Source organism: Thermobia domestica, chromosome 10 (assembly GCF_964235325.1).
Source record: "Thermobia domestica chromosome 10, izTheDome1.hap1.1, whole genome shotgun sequence".
NCBI classification, from domain to species: domain Eukaryota; kingdom Metazoa; phylum Arthropoda; class Insecta; order Zygentoma; family Lepismatidae; genus Thermobia; species Thermobia domestica.
In genome coordinates this window covers 124,139,804-124,158,560 of record NC_137463.1, presented here as the reverse complement: position 1 = coordinate 124,158,560, position 18,757 = coordinate 124,139,804, and the positions used below count along the sequence as shown (strand labels likewise).

General features: G+C 34.1%; 1 protein-coding gene across 6 annotated transcripts in view; it reads right to left on the bottom strand.

The window, feature by feature from the left end:
- tweek (transmembrane protein KIAA1109 homolog tweek) overlaps positions 1-18,757 on the bottom strand; it is a 262,126-nt gene that overhangs the window by 85,706 nt on the left and 157,663 nt on the right. For 5 of the 6 annotated variants that reach the window (XM_081728543.1, XM_081728545.1, XM_081728547.1 and 2 more), the window contains exons 43-49: positions 16,736-16,982; positions 15,512-15,723; positions 13,015-13,140; positions 7,032-7,308; positions 4,871-5,067; positions 4,257-4,627; positions 2,828-2,977 (exon numbers count right to left, since the gene is read on the bottom strand). In XM_081728543.1, coding sequence (XP_081584669.1) covers positions 2,828-2,977; positions 4,257-4,627; positions 4,871-5,067; positions 7,032-7,308; positions 13,015-13,140; positions 15,512-15,723; positions 16,736-16,982 — 1,580 coding nt within the window. The remainder of the gene's footprint in view (positions 1-2,827; positions 2,978-4,256; positions 4,628-4,870; positions 5,068-7,031; positions 7,309-13,014; positions 13,141-15,511; positions 15,724-16,735; positions 16,983-18,757) is intronic. The other variant, XM_081728548.1, reaches the window with a different exon arrangement.

Sequence of the window (18,757 nt, the reverse complement as noted above, 5' to 3'; positions counted from 1 at the left end):
CAATTACCTAGTTAGGTTACTGCTTTTAAAAGGAAATTTTATACGTTATTTGAGACTCTTTTTCTCTATCTAATTAAGGCACATCTTACTACAGCAAAACAAAACACAACGTTAAAATAAAGAAGTGGAAAGCTTATCTGACATAAAACAAAAGACAAAAGGAAGCTCTTACTAGGTTTAGCCTTTGTGTATACACATGCATAATTTGTGTTATTTTTGGAAGTTTGTTTATACTACTAAGCTGTGAAATGACTAGCTACCTTCAGTGATTGCAAGTATTCAAAAGAAGATAAAATAAATACTCTGTTAATACATGGGTTATCAAGAAATTATTTGCTTTCCTTTGTATCGTGATACCTATCTTTAAAATAATGATTAGTTACAATAATTTAATTATTTTCATCAAGAATAAGTGAATATTCTTTAGAACACATCTTATAATAAAGAAAATAGCTTAGACAGTAGTCCACATTAAGAACCGTAAATTAATTGACAATTACCTAAAACTTTTTTGTATGGACAAAATTGACCTGGAGAAAAGTATTTAAATATTTGGTATATTAAATAACTTTAAAAAAAAATTCAAAGCAAACAAAAATTCAGGTAGATTTCTGCTGTGGATATGTGGTTCAAGTTATCACCTTCGATGTTGGACAGGGGACTTTGGTTCTGGGGAAAGTACATGTAGTTCAGATTGCACATTAAACTGTAAGTCTTCGTATCACTTCGTTGGAAACAGAGTATCATCTATATACCTAATTCCTTATTTTAATAATTTATGTTTCTTTATTTTTATTTTATATTTTGAAAAACTGAAATTATGTTATAAAGTTCGCTAAACTTTCTTAATGTACAAAACAGAGGCGTACTCTGAAGAAGTGATGATTTTATACTTGTCTTCTAACACGTAACTTAGCAGATATACAACACATTTTCTTGTGTGTTCCTAGTACAGAAAAGAAATTGTAAAGTTACAATTTCCGTATCCATGTCCAATGCAAGTTAAATTGTATGATAACCGTTCATAAAACAGTAATCTAGACCACACAAGTGCTAATAAGATATGCTCTTTATTTTTATTTACATTTCATAGGCTTTTTGGTCCGGAAAATCTTCATTACGTTACTCACTGTGCAAAGTAACACCAATAAACGCACTTGAGCACTTTACCATATACGAATCCACTATTTCGTACAAGTTAAAAAAATAATAATAATAATCATTAAAAAGTAGCACTCTAAAACAAGAACTCCAAATTAAAGATGGCTACACAACCATTAAATATGTTGACAAGTTGAATCTTCTACGAGTACTAACAGTTTTACTAACTTTTCATTATATTATTATTATTATTATTATTATTATTATTATTATTATTATTATTATTATTATTATTATTATTATTACGATAGGTGACTGTTTTCTATATATTTCTAGAAGTCACCATTTGTAGAACAGAACAAACGAATACGCCAAAATGTATGGATCATACACCTTAGAACATGTTTTTTCCTTTGACCCAAATCAGTATCTACTTGACATGACAAAGTAATGGGAATAATATTATGGATATACATTCATTATTGATGCGTAATACATTTGTACTTGTTAAAATTGTTTTAGGGTATTTACAGACAGACCTGTCAAGATCTCACAATACTAAAATAATCAGATAAGCGCGGAGGACAGGGAGTACCTGAAAATCAGTCGTGTTTATGAAGTCATGTAATCTACAGACGCAGTTTTATATTAAACTGGTAAAAATATTCCTAGTCCTACAACGAGATCCGTATACCTGTATCTGACAAGACAGAATCCAATTTCATTAGTGGTCCTTACAAACTCCAACACAAAACATCCTGTACCATTACAAACCTACCACTAGCTTTGAATATCTTCCTTAACAACCAGTCCTGTTCCTATGCGGAGAAGTTTAACTTCTCCTTGTAACAGCTAAAAACAACGACTCATTAAATCAAATAAAATACTACAGCAAGTAAAACCCAATATCATTTGCTTTGGTCAAAGTGAAGGGTTTTGCATATTGCAAGTGTGTCAACAAATCTATTCAAGTCGAGTGAGAACTTTTAAACACTTAGAATGCAATGTACGCTTAATCTACGTTACCAGAATTGTTCAAAGGCACTACGATTGAACTCTGAATGTAGGGTGTTATGTTTCTATTCGTTAGGTCTCTCTGGACTTACATATTCCTAACGTCTAAAAGAATCTACCATCTTAGAGACGAAGCTTCCATCCTTCTGGCCCCTACAATCGGTCCACTGTCAAACAGTAACAAAACGTGCCCATGTTAATTCGCTACCATTAACATGGAATGAACACGACTCAATTCTCACACAACAAATGAAAATATAGTTCAACCATTTGCAGCAAAAGCTGGAAACATTTGTAGCATGGATATCTCTAATCTTCTGGCATGTAATTTTAGATACATATTATTACCTAAAATCTCGAACACAATGAATTCGGGAACTACATGGTAGTTACGAAACTCAAGTACCCATTGACCAGCGTGGCCAGGTGCTTCTTGGGAATAGCAATTACTAATGATATATTAGAGAAAGAATGAGAGATAATAACTTTGACAACGGGAAGAATAAATTGTGCTCATTGTTATTTACTAAACTTACCTTCCATTTCATAATTGACAATATCAATTCGTCTGGAATAACTATAACTCCTTTAGTTTTACTGACAACTAGGACATCAATATTTAAGGAATATAATCTACATAAATTTAACCCGGTTTGTTGTAGACATTACTTGAACACATTTTTTGTTTTACCACCTGATTTCGTAAAGCTACCTGTATATGTCATGGGTATCACTAAAGGTCACTCGAGGGCCAAGTCCCCTAACCCGTAGTGATGCTGAGCGAGAGGGTCCAGAATGAGGGGAGCTTTCAATGCTGGCGGAGTTTCCTGCAGAATTCGCACTGGTGCCCAATTCATCAGGGCTACAAGGAAGGAACAACATAGTAAAGTTTAAAGTTACTAATATAGTGGATGGTTATCACACGGTGAAGAAAACTAAAAACTATATACAGAAACCTAATTAAAGATATTACTCCAAAACACACACTAAATAAAAGAGCATAATGATTCATCAGTCAATGAAGAACAATGCAAGATGTGAGTCTTTGGGTAGCATAGACAAAAACAAATTTGGTGAATTTATTTTTCTTTGCAGTGAAAGCTTAAATGAAAGAGAAAGAGAATGTACGTGCAATGTAAAGCTGTATGCTCAATGCACGCAGTAATCGCACATCTTCAGATAATTAAATGAACAATACGTACCATAATACTGAAACAAGACGCAGCCTTCAGCTTCTTTGTCTTACATATATAGGTATTTATTTATTGAAGAGCTTTTAGACATAACAGTCACTCCTAAATATTCTTTATCATAAACAAATTTTTATTTATTTCTCTCATTTTCTACCGAATGAAAACACTTAGTTACATGTTTTACTACATATTACATCAAGTAACAATCTCCTGTTCACTTCCTATTCATATATACGAAGTACGAGTGGCATTATAGTTTATTTATATCTCACTACGAATAAAATGAACTCAAAGAATGGAAACTGCTACTATTAATGTTTGGAACAGAAAAGGAACCCGACTCAAACTTTCTATTTATACGGGCAAACCTGAGCTTACATAAAAACGATTTTATAAAGAAAATTATAACTCCAAACATTATTTACGTCTAGAAACCACTATAATATAACAAACCAGCATTCATTCCTTATTCGAAAGCTAAACGTTAATGTTTTGGTACTGAAAAATATATTTAAGAAAGAAAAAAATGTGGAAGAAATCAGGTAATGATTTTCTACATATTGGTTGTCTAAGGTTTGGTTTCAAAGGGTTTACATTACTTCAAATATATTTTTTTTCCGCCTGAAGCGGCAGTTTAAGTTAGCATTAACTCATACATTTTTATGGCCACACTTCTATATTTTAATTATGATAATGTAAATAACAGGCCATACATTATTATGGTTCTACTTCTGTACCCTACATTTTAATTACGATAATACAATTTTTAATTACTTTCCTTTTCTTCTTCTTTTTACCGAATGACTGTTTTCCACATATTCCTCATTGGTGAGATGCACTTTATATATTGTAAAAGTAATCTTTTTCTTATTTTACAATTGCATAGATAATTTATTAGAATGAATAAAGAAAATCGGTCTTGTCTAAAAGTGAAGAATATATACGTACCTTTCAACGTGATGCTCTGGTGTTGGAGAAGGAACAATGAACGAGCGAGAACGGAACGTCGTTTTTGATCCAAGACCGAACTTTCCTTTAATTGACGATGCTTTGACACTTTGTCGCCTCAGTTTTTGAATCATATCTCTTCTGAAGTCTTTAAATACCATTGCTTCTAGTTCCTGCAACCTTTTCATTTCCTGCTCGATGGTACTATGAGAGGCTCCTAGAGTGCGTAGGTCATTGATGATCTTCGCTTGCTCATTCATCTCCTTTTCTATCAGTTTCGATCGTTTCTTTGCATCGATCGATGGATCAAACACAAACGCTGGAAGACTATCTGTGAGGGCGGCTTTCGATCTACGAAGACCTATGGATTCCTGAAAGTCGGAATATATACTATATTTCATACATAAATGGTAGAGATAAAATACTGCTAGAAACTTCCTTAAATACGTAGTAAATAATCCATTCTAAATTATTATATGGCTACCCATATTTATCCTAATTAAGGACTGATTGCGTATTCATTTCTTTCAAACAGAAAGTAACATATTTTATATAATGTAGACATTTTAATTTTTAACATAAAATGATTTGAATAGTCATCATTCTCGAAATACCTGCGAAGATCTTGCTCCGTCAATTTGATCTGCTTCATCACTGTCATAGTCTGCCGCCACTTGTTCATCTTCCTCAGATCCCGTTAGCATGGTTAGAGTATGGCCAAGAGCAGACAGCTGCTTTCCTACATTTACATCTAAATGGATGTCTACACCTTCCATTTGCCACTGCACATTCAAGAACCATTTGGCATTGTCTGTAATTTAATGGTTCAGAAGGTGAATCAATTTCATATATGTATATTAGCATTCAACAAGAAAGGATTTCTTAACTAGCAAGCTCAATATTGGACTTAGGAAGAAGTTGGTCAAGTGTTATATATGGAACATTGGACTACATGGTTCAGAGACTTGGACATTACGGAAGTTAGAGAAAAAATATTTAAAAAGCTTCGAAATGTGGTGTTGGAGGAAAATGGAGAAGATAAAATGGGCAGAGAGAGCAACAAACGACGACGTTTTAAACGGATAGGAGAGAAGAGGACACTTCTACCCAGTATCCTTCGTAGGAAGGCCAATTGGATTGGACATATCTTGCGAAGAAATTGTCTTCTTCCTACCGCCATAGAAGGAAAAATGGAAGGAAAGCGAGGAATAGGAAGAAGAAGAACACAACTGATCGATGATTTGAAAAATAGAAGAAAATATTAGGAGTTAAAAGAGGAACTCAAGATCGAGAAGAGTGAAAGAAACATTTCCAGGCCAAAATCTAAAATTAAAAGAAAGAAAAAAACTCATTATTTCCAGGACCTGTCAAAAGACAGAATACATAATAATAATAATAATAATAATAATAATAATAATAATAATAATAATAATAATAATAATAATAATAATAATAATAATAATAATAATAATAATAATTAGTGAAAATTTATCAGGCAACACTTAAGGAGATACGGTGTAAGTTATTTTGCTAATACTTTGATCAGCTAAAGTAGAGAAGAAATGGAAAAGTAAAGGGAAAAAAAAGTGTGACGCATCCAGTTGGAAGCTATATCGTTACGTACAGCCACATGAAAGCATTGTTAGGTTGAAAGTGGGCAGAGTATAGTGGAGAGAGATAAAAGTTAATAGAACGGATTGGTCGGAAAAGGAACAAAGTAAAATTAAATTTAATAATCAAACCAAGTTACATTACTTTTATCTAAATATTGTACTCAATATTTACAAGAGAAGTGCAAATTAACCAACATCAAATTTTCACACTATTTTGGTAGCAAGTTTACGTAAGATTATTACTATATTTAAAAGAACTGTACCCAGAGATTTGGATTATGAATTGTCAACATTTTCAGACTACTCTCCTGTGTAAAACAAATTTGTTTTATACACAGTACAGCACAATTCAAATTATCCAGATCGCCAAATATCCAGAAAATAAATATATAAATAATAATTATAAAGGAACTCAGAAAACTATTAATGAAACGGACCTGACAAAACTGAAGGAAATGTCAATTGACGACATGCAGAGCATCATATTGAAAATTTCTGGCTGTTTCGAGTGCAAGTAGATGACAACCACATGGTTACAGTGCTATTCAACGGACTCATTTCAAATTTTCGATAATGGTGAAATTACTTATAGCATAGTGTTCGAATATCAGAACATGGATGAAGGAGACGACGTGGCTTTAGTTGAACCCGAAAAGGGACTTACTGCGAGTGAGGCATTTGTTATTTGGATATTGCCTTGAAGTGGATGGAACGGCCTGAATGCGACCCCTATACCTCCTCTCTACCACGCGTTTGCGGGGCTTGGCAGCACGTAAACGAATATCAACGGTAAAATAATTAACTTTGTTGGAGATGTTCTATAATGCCTCAAAAAATATGTAAGTACGTACTTCTGCACTGAATTTCTTTTAATTATTTGCAATAAAAATGATTTTATTTTCAACATACATTAAACATGAAGTATCTTTTCATTAAACTAAAGTGATTTTAGTGAAATTTTTACTCATAATGTAACCTCTTGTTGAAGATTATTTCAATTATCCGGATTGCGTCCAGAAGTAAATAGTCAGGATAGTTGGAGTTTCACTGTACAACAATCTTGTCAGTTACTCCACAATCAATAAATATCTTTATTTATCGTCAATTAATGAAGGAGCATTTGCATGATGACTTAATTAGAAACAAAAAATTTAGTACTTACCTACTCCCAGTTTTTGAGCCGTTGTTCTGCTGCACACTTCGTACGTTCCATCTGATACAACACAAAGATTCATTATCGAGTTATCACTCATATCTGGCTTCCAATCATCAAGACTTGTTTCAAAGTCTTCCGCAAATCGAAGACATAACCCAACAAAACGACCTTTACTAACTAACGATCCGGAACTGCACGCTGATATACTAGTACTCTCCAGCGTAACCACTACTGCTCCTCGACTTTCAGAATCATACATTTGTCGATTCATACCCCACGCTTTCTGTAAATATAAAATAAATTTACTTTGAAGTATTATCCATCAGTATTTCAGTATGAAAGTTGAAAGGAACAAATTACTATAAAAGATTACAGATGCTTATTATTATGATAACAGATGTCAAACCATTTTTATATCCAGCCAATAACAATATGTACGAGAAATGTTCAATAAAGACTGGCACTATTAGTGTTATCAACTTAGTATTACATATCACATATTTATACCTTTAGTTCCCTTCACAATACACTTAAGCCAATACAGTAGACCTATACATAGGTTGTTCAGTCTATATTTGGCCAATTTCGACTTACCTAAAAATTTAGAAGAATCCATGGCACCAGGTCCGTAAGTGCTCGATGTGTTTCCCTTGGTTGCTAACAATAGCCCGACAGCGTAATTTCCACTGTAATAGGCTTCTCTGAAGAACTGGGAGGGGAATCTTGTCCCATTCCCTTTGCACAGCTTTCCAAAGTCCTTCCACAGTTGTCACACGCCGTTTTCCCAAAGCCCACTTCAGCAATCCAAATCTACAATAGTCCATAGGACTTGCATCTGGAGATTTTACAGATACCTCATTGAAAGGTATCACCTGTATACCACTTGCCTCCTCCATCTCCCTGCAGAATGCGAGGAACGATCGTGAGGTATGTGATGAGGACTTGTGCATGTGAATGCGCACCAGATTGATGAGATTTCCGTACATTCTTGGAATCTCATGCTCGTACATCGGCCGCATGATCTGCTCCTGAAAATACTGCGAATTTATTTTGCAGATCTTCGCCAACCTACGAATCTTCAGTTTACCTCGGTAACAGTAGCCAGTAACGACCATGAACCCTTTTGGGAAGGATTCTTTACAGACACGGACCCACCTTCTGAAGTTCTTAGCGCCTTTCTCTCTGTACATGATGGCTCTCGGTTTGCCGCAGTCGGAAAGGTAAATTCATGCTTCATCGAGTGTTACGACGTACATCCACCTTTGTTTTGCCAGATGCCGTTCCTACAGCTTCAGGGCGTTTCGTTCCTTTTGGTAGGCATCCGTGAGAAGATAGCCGCGAGCTTTCATGACTTTTTCCAGCTTGAGTTGATGGTGTAACGTCCGGCTCACAGTCCCCAAAGACACATCAAGACGATTAGCCATACACTTTTGTGTTGGCAGATTTTCTTGCATTGTCATTTTGCGAAGTTTTCTCTGCATAGTGGAGGTGGCCTTGGTGCATTCCCGCTTCATATGCAACTTCGTTGGTGATTCAAATGGTGGAGCTTCGTTGCCCTTGTACTTTTTAATAACATTTCTTATTCCACTTAAACTGATGTTGCAACCATTCTTCTTGCACTGTTTACTAATGAAAGAAACACTAAAGTGGACGTCATAAAGAGCCGCAACATAACCTTCCCAAAACCGGTTTAGTCGGGGCGGCATTTTGGTCACAGAACGGAAACCCACACACTTGGAAACAAATTTAACACAACACTCACAAAAATGGTTCTTTTTGTGCGCTATTGTCGTCCGCGCGGAAAAGCAACTCCGTTCCCAAGAAACCACTGCACAACACTGCATGACGCCACGAGCCAGGTAGGGTGAGTCCATTCAGCCCGGGAGGAGGAAGGAACGAAATCGGCCAAACGTAGGCTGAACAACCTCTGTAGTTGATCTATCCCACCTCCACTGTCACTCATTCCTGGACGATGTGCAGGAAACCAATTTCAATGCTTGGATTTCATCGTCGATCCGATCCTTCGATACCACACAAAGATTTATGAAATTGTCTCTAATACCTAGTTTCCAATCAAGATTTGTTTCAGTCTGTCGCAAATCGAAGACATAAGCCAATGAAATGACTTCTAACTTTACGGACTAAAGATCGGAACTGGTATGCGGACGTACCCTCCAGCGTGAACCACTATTACTCCTTAACGTTTTGAATCATGCAATGACCGATTTCAACACTTCGCTTTCTGTGATATTCGGATAATACAGAAAAAATAACACGCTAAGGTAAGCAATAAAGGAGCTGTAAAGTGGATGTTACCGTTTACTGTACGCATCGCACACACTCTAGACATGTTCAAATAATCATACAAAGTCTTATATCCTATCCACCGATATCTGCAATATCTGTCGAAGCTGTCGAACAGAGAGACATACGTCAATGACAATAAAGACAGCTGAAATACTGGTTGTTTCTTCTATACCGATGTAATTGCTCGCCATCTCTTTCCTGCAATTCATGGCAATCTTGAAATGTTTTGAATTATCGAAAGCCGGATTGGTGAAATATCACTGACAAATCAAAAGCTATCCTGCGACCTTTATAGATGGTCGAGACGTTTTTGTTCAACAGTATACAAAATTTAATGCAATTCATTGTAATCAAGCAACTTTGCAGTGAACTCCATTCACTCGCACCAACTCCTACAGTTAGATTTTGCACAATATAATTAAATAATTTGTAGAGGTATCTGATATAGGGACGTAGTTTACTCTCGCCCAAGGACATGGCGCGAAGATTTACGAGATTGTAGTTTGGTACTCTTCACTGAACACTCATTATACTACAGTAAACTCTATAAATCCACATTTAGTTTCTATATTCAATTTACAGTATTTTAGAATACCTACTATAATTCGTTCTACTCACAGTAACAAGCAATTTATAAAAGTCTCATGAAAGTCATGTATTCACATGAATCTGCCTAGTCCAAGTACGATTTTTTCTTAAAGATTTTCTACATCTCATTAAAGTCAGTATTTGTGTTGCATGGTTTAAAAAAAAATCGCCACTGTGACAAACAGTAAAGAAATTAAAAATAAACATAAACATAACAGCATCATCTTGCTTGTTGTGCTGTATGAATATTAAAATAGGGTGCTAATTCGAAGGAATAAAAATAAGTTGATCATTTTTGAAAATAAGTTTTGAGGAGAATATGAATCGATTACTGCAAAAAGCGAACATTTCCAAATTTCGTAATGTTTGCAGGAGAGGCAAAAACTGAATAAAACTATATTTCAACCATAACATGAAAATTCAAGGCGTCGCGATGGCCATTGTTATTGAGTAGACAAGTGTCATTTCTGTGGTAAACGATCCATTGACCTCTCATAAACCATTATCATCACAAAAAAGGAACTGTGTAAATGTTGGACATGTTTGCTTTCTGCAGTAAGCGGTTCATATATGGTAGAGAAAGACAAACAAACAAAACAAAACAAAACAAAACAAAAAAAAAAAAGCTTGATTGATTAATTGTGGTTAAATGAGTATGTCAACAGTTAGATTATTTGGTCCCGTCATGATAAGACCAATTTAACCGACATAAGCTGCATATTAAGAGTTCGAAACAAAACTTCTAAAAACGTATAGTTCATACAAGTTCTACAAATTAAGAGATTGAAACAAAAAAAAAAAAAAAAAAAAAAAAAAAAAAACTTTAAAAATTACACCAAAGAAGCGAAAAGTCTGAAAGAATGAAAAACTAAACAGAAAATATTTAATAGAATAATAACTCAAAAATAGTAATAATAATAACGCATAAGAGGAAAATTTTAACAAGAAAAAAAGGAACCTTAGAAAAAAAAATGAAATGAAATCTTTAAGTTTTACGTCCCACGCTTATGCCGGTTAGGCTAAAGGAGACGGTGATGATGAGTAATGAATGAAATGATGGAATGAAGAAAGTGGGAGGAAACGGGAGAACCCCGAGAAAACCCACGCACACGGTGTTTGTCCACCACAAAGTTCACTTGACGGGAGCAGGGTTTGAACCCGAGACCCCTAGCACCAGAGGTGAGCGCTCTACCACTGAGCCACCGCGGCCCCCGGAACCTTAGAAAAAGTTAACTAGGTCTATCTCACGAACAAAGATGTGAATACCGTTACTAAAGAAGATATTATCCTCTAAAACCTGATTACACGTTTTCTGAGGTCTAAATATTCTGGATAATCCACAAGGATCTGTGGAATGCTCAATGGGATGATACAACCTTTACAACAGGACGGCTAGAACTAAAGAAGAAGACAACAACAGCTATGGAGAAAGTTTCAAAACATGGTACTATCGGGTGGGTGAAAAATACCTAGTTATTTTTAATACTCTATTAAACTAATAGTATTACTCATTTCGTGTTGTAAACAATGTCATAATATAGAGTATTTATTAAGATTTCCCATTGCCTGTTTCACTTAGTTCAATTGTTGACCGATGGAACAAGCATGCGCAATGTAAATAAACATGACGGACCGCTTATCTATTTACGAGCGCTATTCCTGGACCTTAGCTTGGATGGCGTGGGGCTCAGGAATGTCCAACACGAAGTCTAGATCGCATTCCGTGTGATTTTTTTCTTGTGAGGATACACTAAGGTGGAGATGTACAAGCCCAAACTTCGGACAGTGGAGGAATTGAAGGCACGGATTCAAAACCTTATCGCCAACATCCCAATTGATCCTTCACAAAAGTATCAATTGTGTGTCTGATTGTTTGAGGAAGCTGGTTAACAACACACGTTTAAGATTCAACACATTCTTTTGTTTTCCTATGTAACGAAGAGTATTTACATTTTTTTCTTATAAGAATCAATATTTACGAATTTATAACTGTTTTTTCCCTAGTGATATTTTACCTATTGATCACCGATTATGAAAGTAGTATGTGCGTTACTTGGCCTAACTCGGCTCTGATTGACTGAGGGACGTCACGTGACCGGATCACTTGGTATGACCTTATAGAGGTCAATGTGCTCTTGATTTTGGCAGGGGAAACTTGGCCCACCCTTCTTAATTTCTGCAAGTTACAAAACTAAAAAATTTGATATGGTATACGTAGTTTTGTAAGTTTGGTTGGTCCTTCTCGTTTCTTTCTATAAGTAAAAAAAAAAAAAAAAAAAAAAAAAAAATGCCAAAAATTCAAGTTTCGGAGATTTTTAACTTATTTTATCCACTTTGGTGAACTTTATCACGTTACATAGTTATTACGGGGACATAAGTACATTGACGCGCCTCTCTTAAATTTTCTGGGGATACATACGCCCACCCCTTAAATTTTGGGAATTGGCTAAAATAATATTGGTAATATTCTCTAGGACTCGAATAATATTTATGTAAATCTGGTTTGTTCTCCCTGTCCTTTTCCATGGTTAAAACAAGTGCCAAAAATATAAACGTAAATAATACGTTGTACCACGTGACATCACTGACCCTAATTTATCCTCTTTGATGAGGCTTTATTACAACACATGGTTATATGGATAAATTTAGGGACTCATTTTCTTGAGTATGACACAGGTAATATGATGCATTCTCTCTCAAAATTTGAGAGGGTTACATAGCACTATCCTTTTGACAAAAAATAAAAACTGGAAATTTTCTCTAGGATATAAATAATTTGTTTTTTTACGTCTGACTTACCAGTAGATCAAGATATTTACGTTACACCTTGCAGTAACTTGTTAACTATACTTTGAATATTAACCTGCTTTCATTATACTGTAATAAATACAAGTATGTTGTGTACCAGATATTGCAAGACAAGTCACTAAGATGAAAAGTAAGAAATTATTGTTTTATTTTAGAGACAACTATTATAATTTGAATTTCTAAAATTCGATTTTTTATATACACTATATATATATATATATATATATATATATATATATATATATATATATATATATATATATGAATAAACCGTGTATCTACTTACCAAGGGAACAGGGTTAAGTGGTAAACATATGCCCATATCATCAACGGTAACTTGTAAAAACAACGTTCCTAAGTGAGGAGAACTTAACTGACTAGTTAATTGACCGAATGGCACCTTTTCGAAAACCTAAATAGGAAAAAATAGAAATAATAATTATTATATTTTAAACCAGATTTAGAGAAATACTGAGTTATAAAAACTATATTCAAAACTTCTCTGTCACTTAAAATACGTAAAAAGAATTATACGAATTAAAAGAAAAATCATATTAGAGCCAGAATTTTATAATTTTGAAACAATCCACTTATGATATCTACAAGGAGGCAGTACACGCATCTAAAAATTAGTATTTAATTCACTGTTCTCCAATTCTCTAATAAAATTACGTCTTGTATCTTTATTTTGAAAACTAAGCTCTGATTTCTGTCAAACCGTTCAAACATTAAAAAAGAATACCTAATTTGCAAAATAAGAATTATAATTACTTACTGAACACATAAAACACATTTTTAATATAAGTAATATAATGACTCAACTGTAATGTTCTTTCGATAAATGTTTTTTAGCCTATACTTCAATTGAACTAGCGTCAAATCTTCTTCAGGGTAGAGGGCTTACATTATTTTCCTATGCAGATCTTTACATAGCTAATGCAATTAACAGAGTAATGTTCTAAAGAAAAAAATTGTAAAAAGATATCTATAAATTTTTGTAAAAAAAAATATTTATTTATTCTTTACAAAATATCACTATAGAGAAGAAATAGTTTTGTAAAGAAATTTATTTTTATTTTATTTATTTATTTATTTATTTATTTATTTTTTGTAAAAAAATATTTATTTCTTATTTTTTTTTTAAACATATCACTGTTAGTTGTATCAACTATGTAAAGATCTGCATAGGAAAATAACTTTAAGTCCTCTGGCCTGGAAAAGATTGACCACTAGTTCAACTGAAATATTGGCATAAAACATTGAAGGAACATTACACATGAGTCATTATATTATTTACATTAAGAATTATAACTCTAAATCTTCACATTTAGAGTCCTGCCTAAGGTCACGAAAGATAAATAGAATAAAGAAATATGATTTAGGTTAAAATAAAATATTTTTATTAAGGAATTATGTGATAAAATGAAGCTAGTGGTTATTGAGACGTTACGATAAAATTCAAAAGCGGAGAATTCAATGCTACTAGGCGATAGTGATTTTCATGTTATTTTTTTTAAATACAGAAGGTTGATATATATATATATATGACTGATTTTGCAAAGCTACTGACACTTGTATAATTACGCCAGAACTATTACGTCGGGGTCACTATCAATGTGGTGTATAAGTTTGCAGATATCCATACCCAAGTGTCGTGTTGGTGCTATGAAATGCTGCTAAAAGTAAACCGTTATTGGGAAAAGTACATCATCACTCTTTTCCATGCACATTTTTCATAAAACCGAACAGTAAAAGCAGTGTCAGGAAAATAGTTTAACCAGCGAAGTGACAACAGCTAAAGACAACGTGGGCAATACAAATGGAGCCCATGCAGAAATCTGGACCACGAAAGGGCTTGTTCGAGGTTTCAGCAAAAGTCGCTGTGACGCTGCTTAAAATTCGTCAATTGGCAGAACAGGAGAATCTATCACGCCAAAGCGACGTAGTCCAGAGACTAAATCTGCCGTAGTCCACTGTCATTCTAAGCCTTTTAACCCGCGGTGCGTGCATAATGGCCAGCTGCCGCAAATTGTAAGAAAAACACTTACGAAGTAAAAATGGATTATGTCAAATCGAATGAAGCCTACATTTATCTCAAGCGTAATGGTGATACTGGGGCGATCATGTACCATGACACCTCTAGAAAGGGACGTACTGAAGTTTACAGCCAGTGCCGAGAAAGTTTCTCGCACGGAACCACGACTGTCGCCGGATCGGTTACAAGGGGAAGTTGGAAGTACGTAAAGTGGACAAAAATGTGACGGTAAATGCTGCCTATTTCCATGAATTCATCACAATCACAATCTACCGAAAAGATATCAGTCATTTATATGGAATCAACGAGGTGCAGATTTACACGAAGAATATATTCAGTTATAACGCAAAATTATCTCCCTGCTTTTATCATGACGTGAAGCAGCAAACTGAATCTGTGTTACTCCCTTTCAACTACATTCCTGTAGAAAGACCTGGTATTAGCCCAATAGATTTCTGCATCTAGTGTTAAAAGATTCCATCGTCTCTGCGTACCTCACTGGCTTCTGAAAATCTTGCAGGGAGAAATGTGATGGAATTCCTATGTTTGTGCTCGAACATAGTTTGCTGCAGTGGAAATTGCGACGTCGGGCAATAGTTCGTAATGCTGGTGGTCCGATAGAACACAAAGGGTGACAGCACTAAGGCTTATTATAGAACATTTTGAAAATCTATCAGATATAATCCGATCAGCCTTCTGTATAATAATCTATAGTTAGAAAATATTACATTATTTACATAAATCTCACCTGCTGCGTAGCAGTTAGAACTTCCTTATTCAAGTTACTTCGCTGTTCATTCCAGTATTCGTACGCATTTTTGTAATTCAGCCATACCAAAATGGCTCTATCCACAGCCAAGGGTTGGATATAGATCAGAGGTCTTTTCAATGTGATCAAAACTACTTCTTTGTCCTCCGTGTCACTTTGAACCATTTCGTCTTGGAAAGCATTTCTCAGCCCTACAAGTATAATAGTAATAGTATTAAATACAAACTTAATGTACGATTCGTCATTATAACTGAAGTATACGTCACGGACGATGACATACTCCGCGATGTTGTCCTATAGCTCAGAATCTAAGATTAAGGTAACCGCCTCCAAATGCCAAGAACTGATATTAGCATTCTGATTTACAGAATTATATACTTACTATATTACCTCCACTCTTATTATTCTAAAGACCAAAAACTACTCATAAAAATGCTCCATCCAAAACAGAGAAATTAAAATAAAACAATAGCATATAGCAAAAAATAACATATAGATACTTTTCGTAGAAATTGCTTACAGTAAAGTTAATATAGTACTTATATATCAAATTATAAAACAGCTCTCCTAATGGAGAGAAAAGTTTTAAATTTCCACGTTGCCCACCAACCTATGGTTGATGTGAGAATGAAGAAGACGCTAGTATTAATTGTTCTGGATCGCAACTGTTTATATCTAAGTCTTTCACATTGAAAAGTGTGGGTCTGAATATGGAAGCACCAGCAAGATATAAAACGGTTGTAAACGAGGTTTGATATAATCTACATTATTTTAACAGATATATAGATATATACCATCCGTATATTATTTATTTTATTTTAACTTAGGTTTTAAAGTTGAATGAAATAAAAAAAAGTTTACGATTTTTTATTGTTGTTCTCTCTTATTTTTTCTGTTTAATGTTTAGTGTAATGAAGGTACGAATTCAGTCATATTTATCGAAATAAGCTGTTTGACTAAATTTCTTGTAAAAAGTCGTATTGTTTTTGAATTGCACAAAGTAAAATCATACAGTTCAATCATTCCGAAATTATTGATAAAATAAATTGAATCATAATGAATATGCACTCTGCAACCAATATCTAGCAAGACTGCTCTGAAGTCTCATTGTAAAGAACATTTTTTTTTTTATTGCTCCCCAATTTTATCATACTTCATTGTTACCGTCCTTCCTTTCTTCAATTTATCATATTTTGTTCTTACCTATTCGTGTCTTGAAGAATGCAAACTGCTGAAATTCTGGTTCCGCCTCTTCAAAAATTACATTCTTAATGAGCTGCCCTAGGCTAAGATTAATATCGACTTGTGCCTTGCCAAATATTTTCATATCAGGATTGGGCTGTGCTGAGCCTGATATATTTTGAACTCTGTTAGAAAGGTGAAATTCGACTAATCCAGTTTCCAGTCGCACAGCTGAATTAGTTGGTGTAGTTGCTGTCAGCTGGATGCGCTATAACAATAAAATATATTAGATTCCAATATTTCTAAAGCAGTAATAAAGGGAATAATAGAAAAATAGATAGTACAGTAACAATAATCTCGCTTTTTTTTTAATTCTAAATTTATGAAGAAAAACTTAAGTATACCTTCCAATATTAACAAGCATACTTAAATTACATTTCTCTGTAGTAGCTACACATTCATTGTCATATTCAGATAAATTTTTACACTGGATGGAGCACTTGCTTATTATTCTAATTAGTTATATAAATCTTTTAGTTAGCCAAACGTCTATTTGATTTTTTTTCCTCTTGAGTAAACACTCACTACCTTGCTATGTACGTCGGTTCAACAAATAATGTATTACAAATTATGACAATTGGTAAAGTCCTCTAATACAGGATGGAATATTCCTCCTGTAATATGTATAAAGAAAGAATCGAATACCATACGGTGTCTGCTTATAGTTACTAGTAAAAAAGTATTAAGTCATTTTCTATAAGTAGAAGCTTTGCTTTGTTATAATTAAATACAAACTGATTATTTGCTGAGCAAAACTATATATTTTCATTAAAATTCAACACGTGTTACAGTTTCACCAGCTAACTCTGGCTTCAGCAGACACTATGGGCGAATTTTAATGAAAATATATAGTTTTGCTCAGCAAATAATTAGTTTGTATTAAGTCAATTTGACTAAACTATCTAGCGTTGAAGTGTAACTGTAGCTATTATATGAAATGTGTAGTGTACTTCATTGTTCTTTTTTTCCTAATTTTTTAATACGGCTCTACACATTATCGTCAGTATTTATTGTAAATTTAAAATATATATTGAATTCCAGTTTTCTATACACATTGAAAAGGTTTCATCGAGAAGTCTGCTGTCTCCTACTACAGACAGTTATCAAAGTATTCAAAATGTCCATGTATTACAACATACAAGTTCAGCGAACTAGTAAAACTGAACACTTGTACACTGCGTCTCCTTATATTATTGCTATAGTGAATAGTATGCGAGGCGGTGTAGTAATGGGGTTTATATGAGCAATAGGCCAGACGTTGCTGGTCAAAATAGAGAAGGCCAGTATATTGAGTGTATTAAGAGCAACCGTGTCCAAAATAATGATCAAGCACGTACGCAGAAATTTATTTTGGGGTGAAAGGTCTAAATTTAATGAGGATAAATTAGGTTAAATTTGCAGAATAATCCCTAAATAATAATAAATTTATAAAAAATTCGGGATTTCGGATCCACCCTCTGCGTACGTCCTAGTAATAATGACGCACAAAACTCATGATACACAGGATCAGGGAAGAGGGATAATGAATGGAAACGAAGCCTAGTGAAAAGAGCGATCATCAAACATCAAGGAGATTGTTACAGAGAACCATAGAGCTAATGTGGAAATAGAACTTAATCAACATTTGATGTGATCTGTTTTTAATATCACGCTCCTGTGAAAGCTGCATAACGAAATATCTGATCGCCGCCGCCAATGCGGTAACGCGAAGATGCTGCCGAGAACTTAAAAAGCATAGACTTCCGATGATTAAAAGAGAATATCAGGATTCTCATTTATTTGGCTACTAAGAATTCCCTGAATTCTCCAGATTTTTAAGGTCAGGATTTACAGATTTACAGGTCTATATATAATAGTTTAAAAAAAAAAAATTAAAAAACTATATTTTTCTCGATTAGGCGGTTCCTAACCTACTATGCATGTACATGTGAGTGTGTAGGTAGATAAGTTGTGCAAAACAATGTAATTTGTTTCATGAAATAT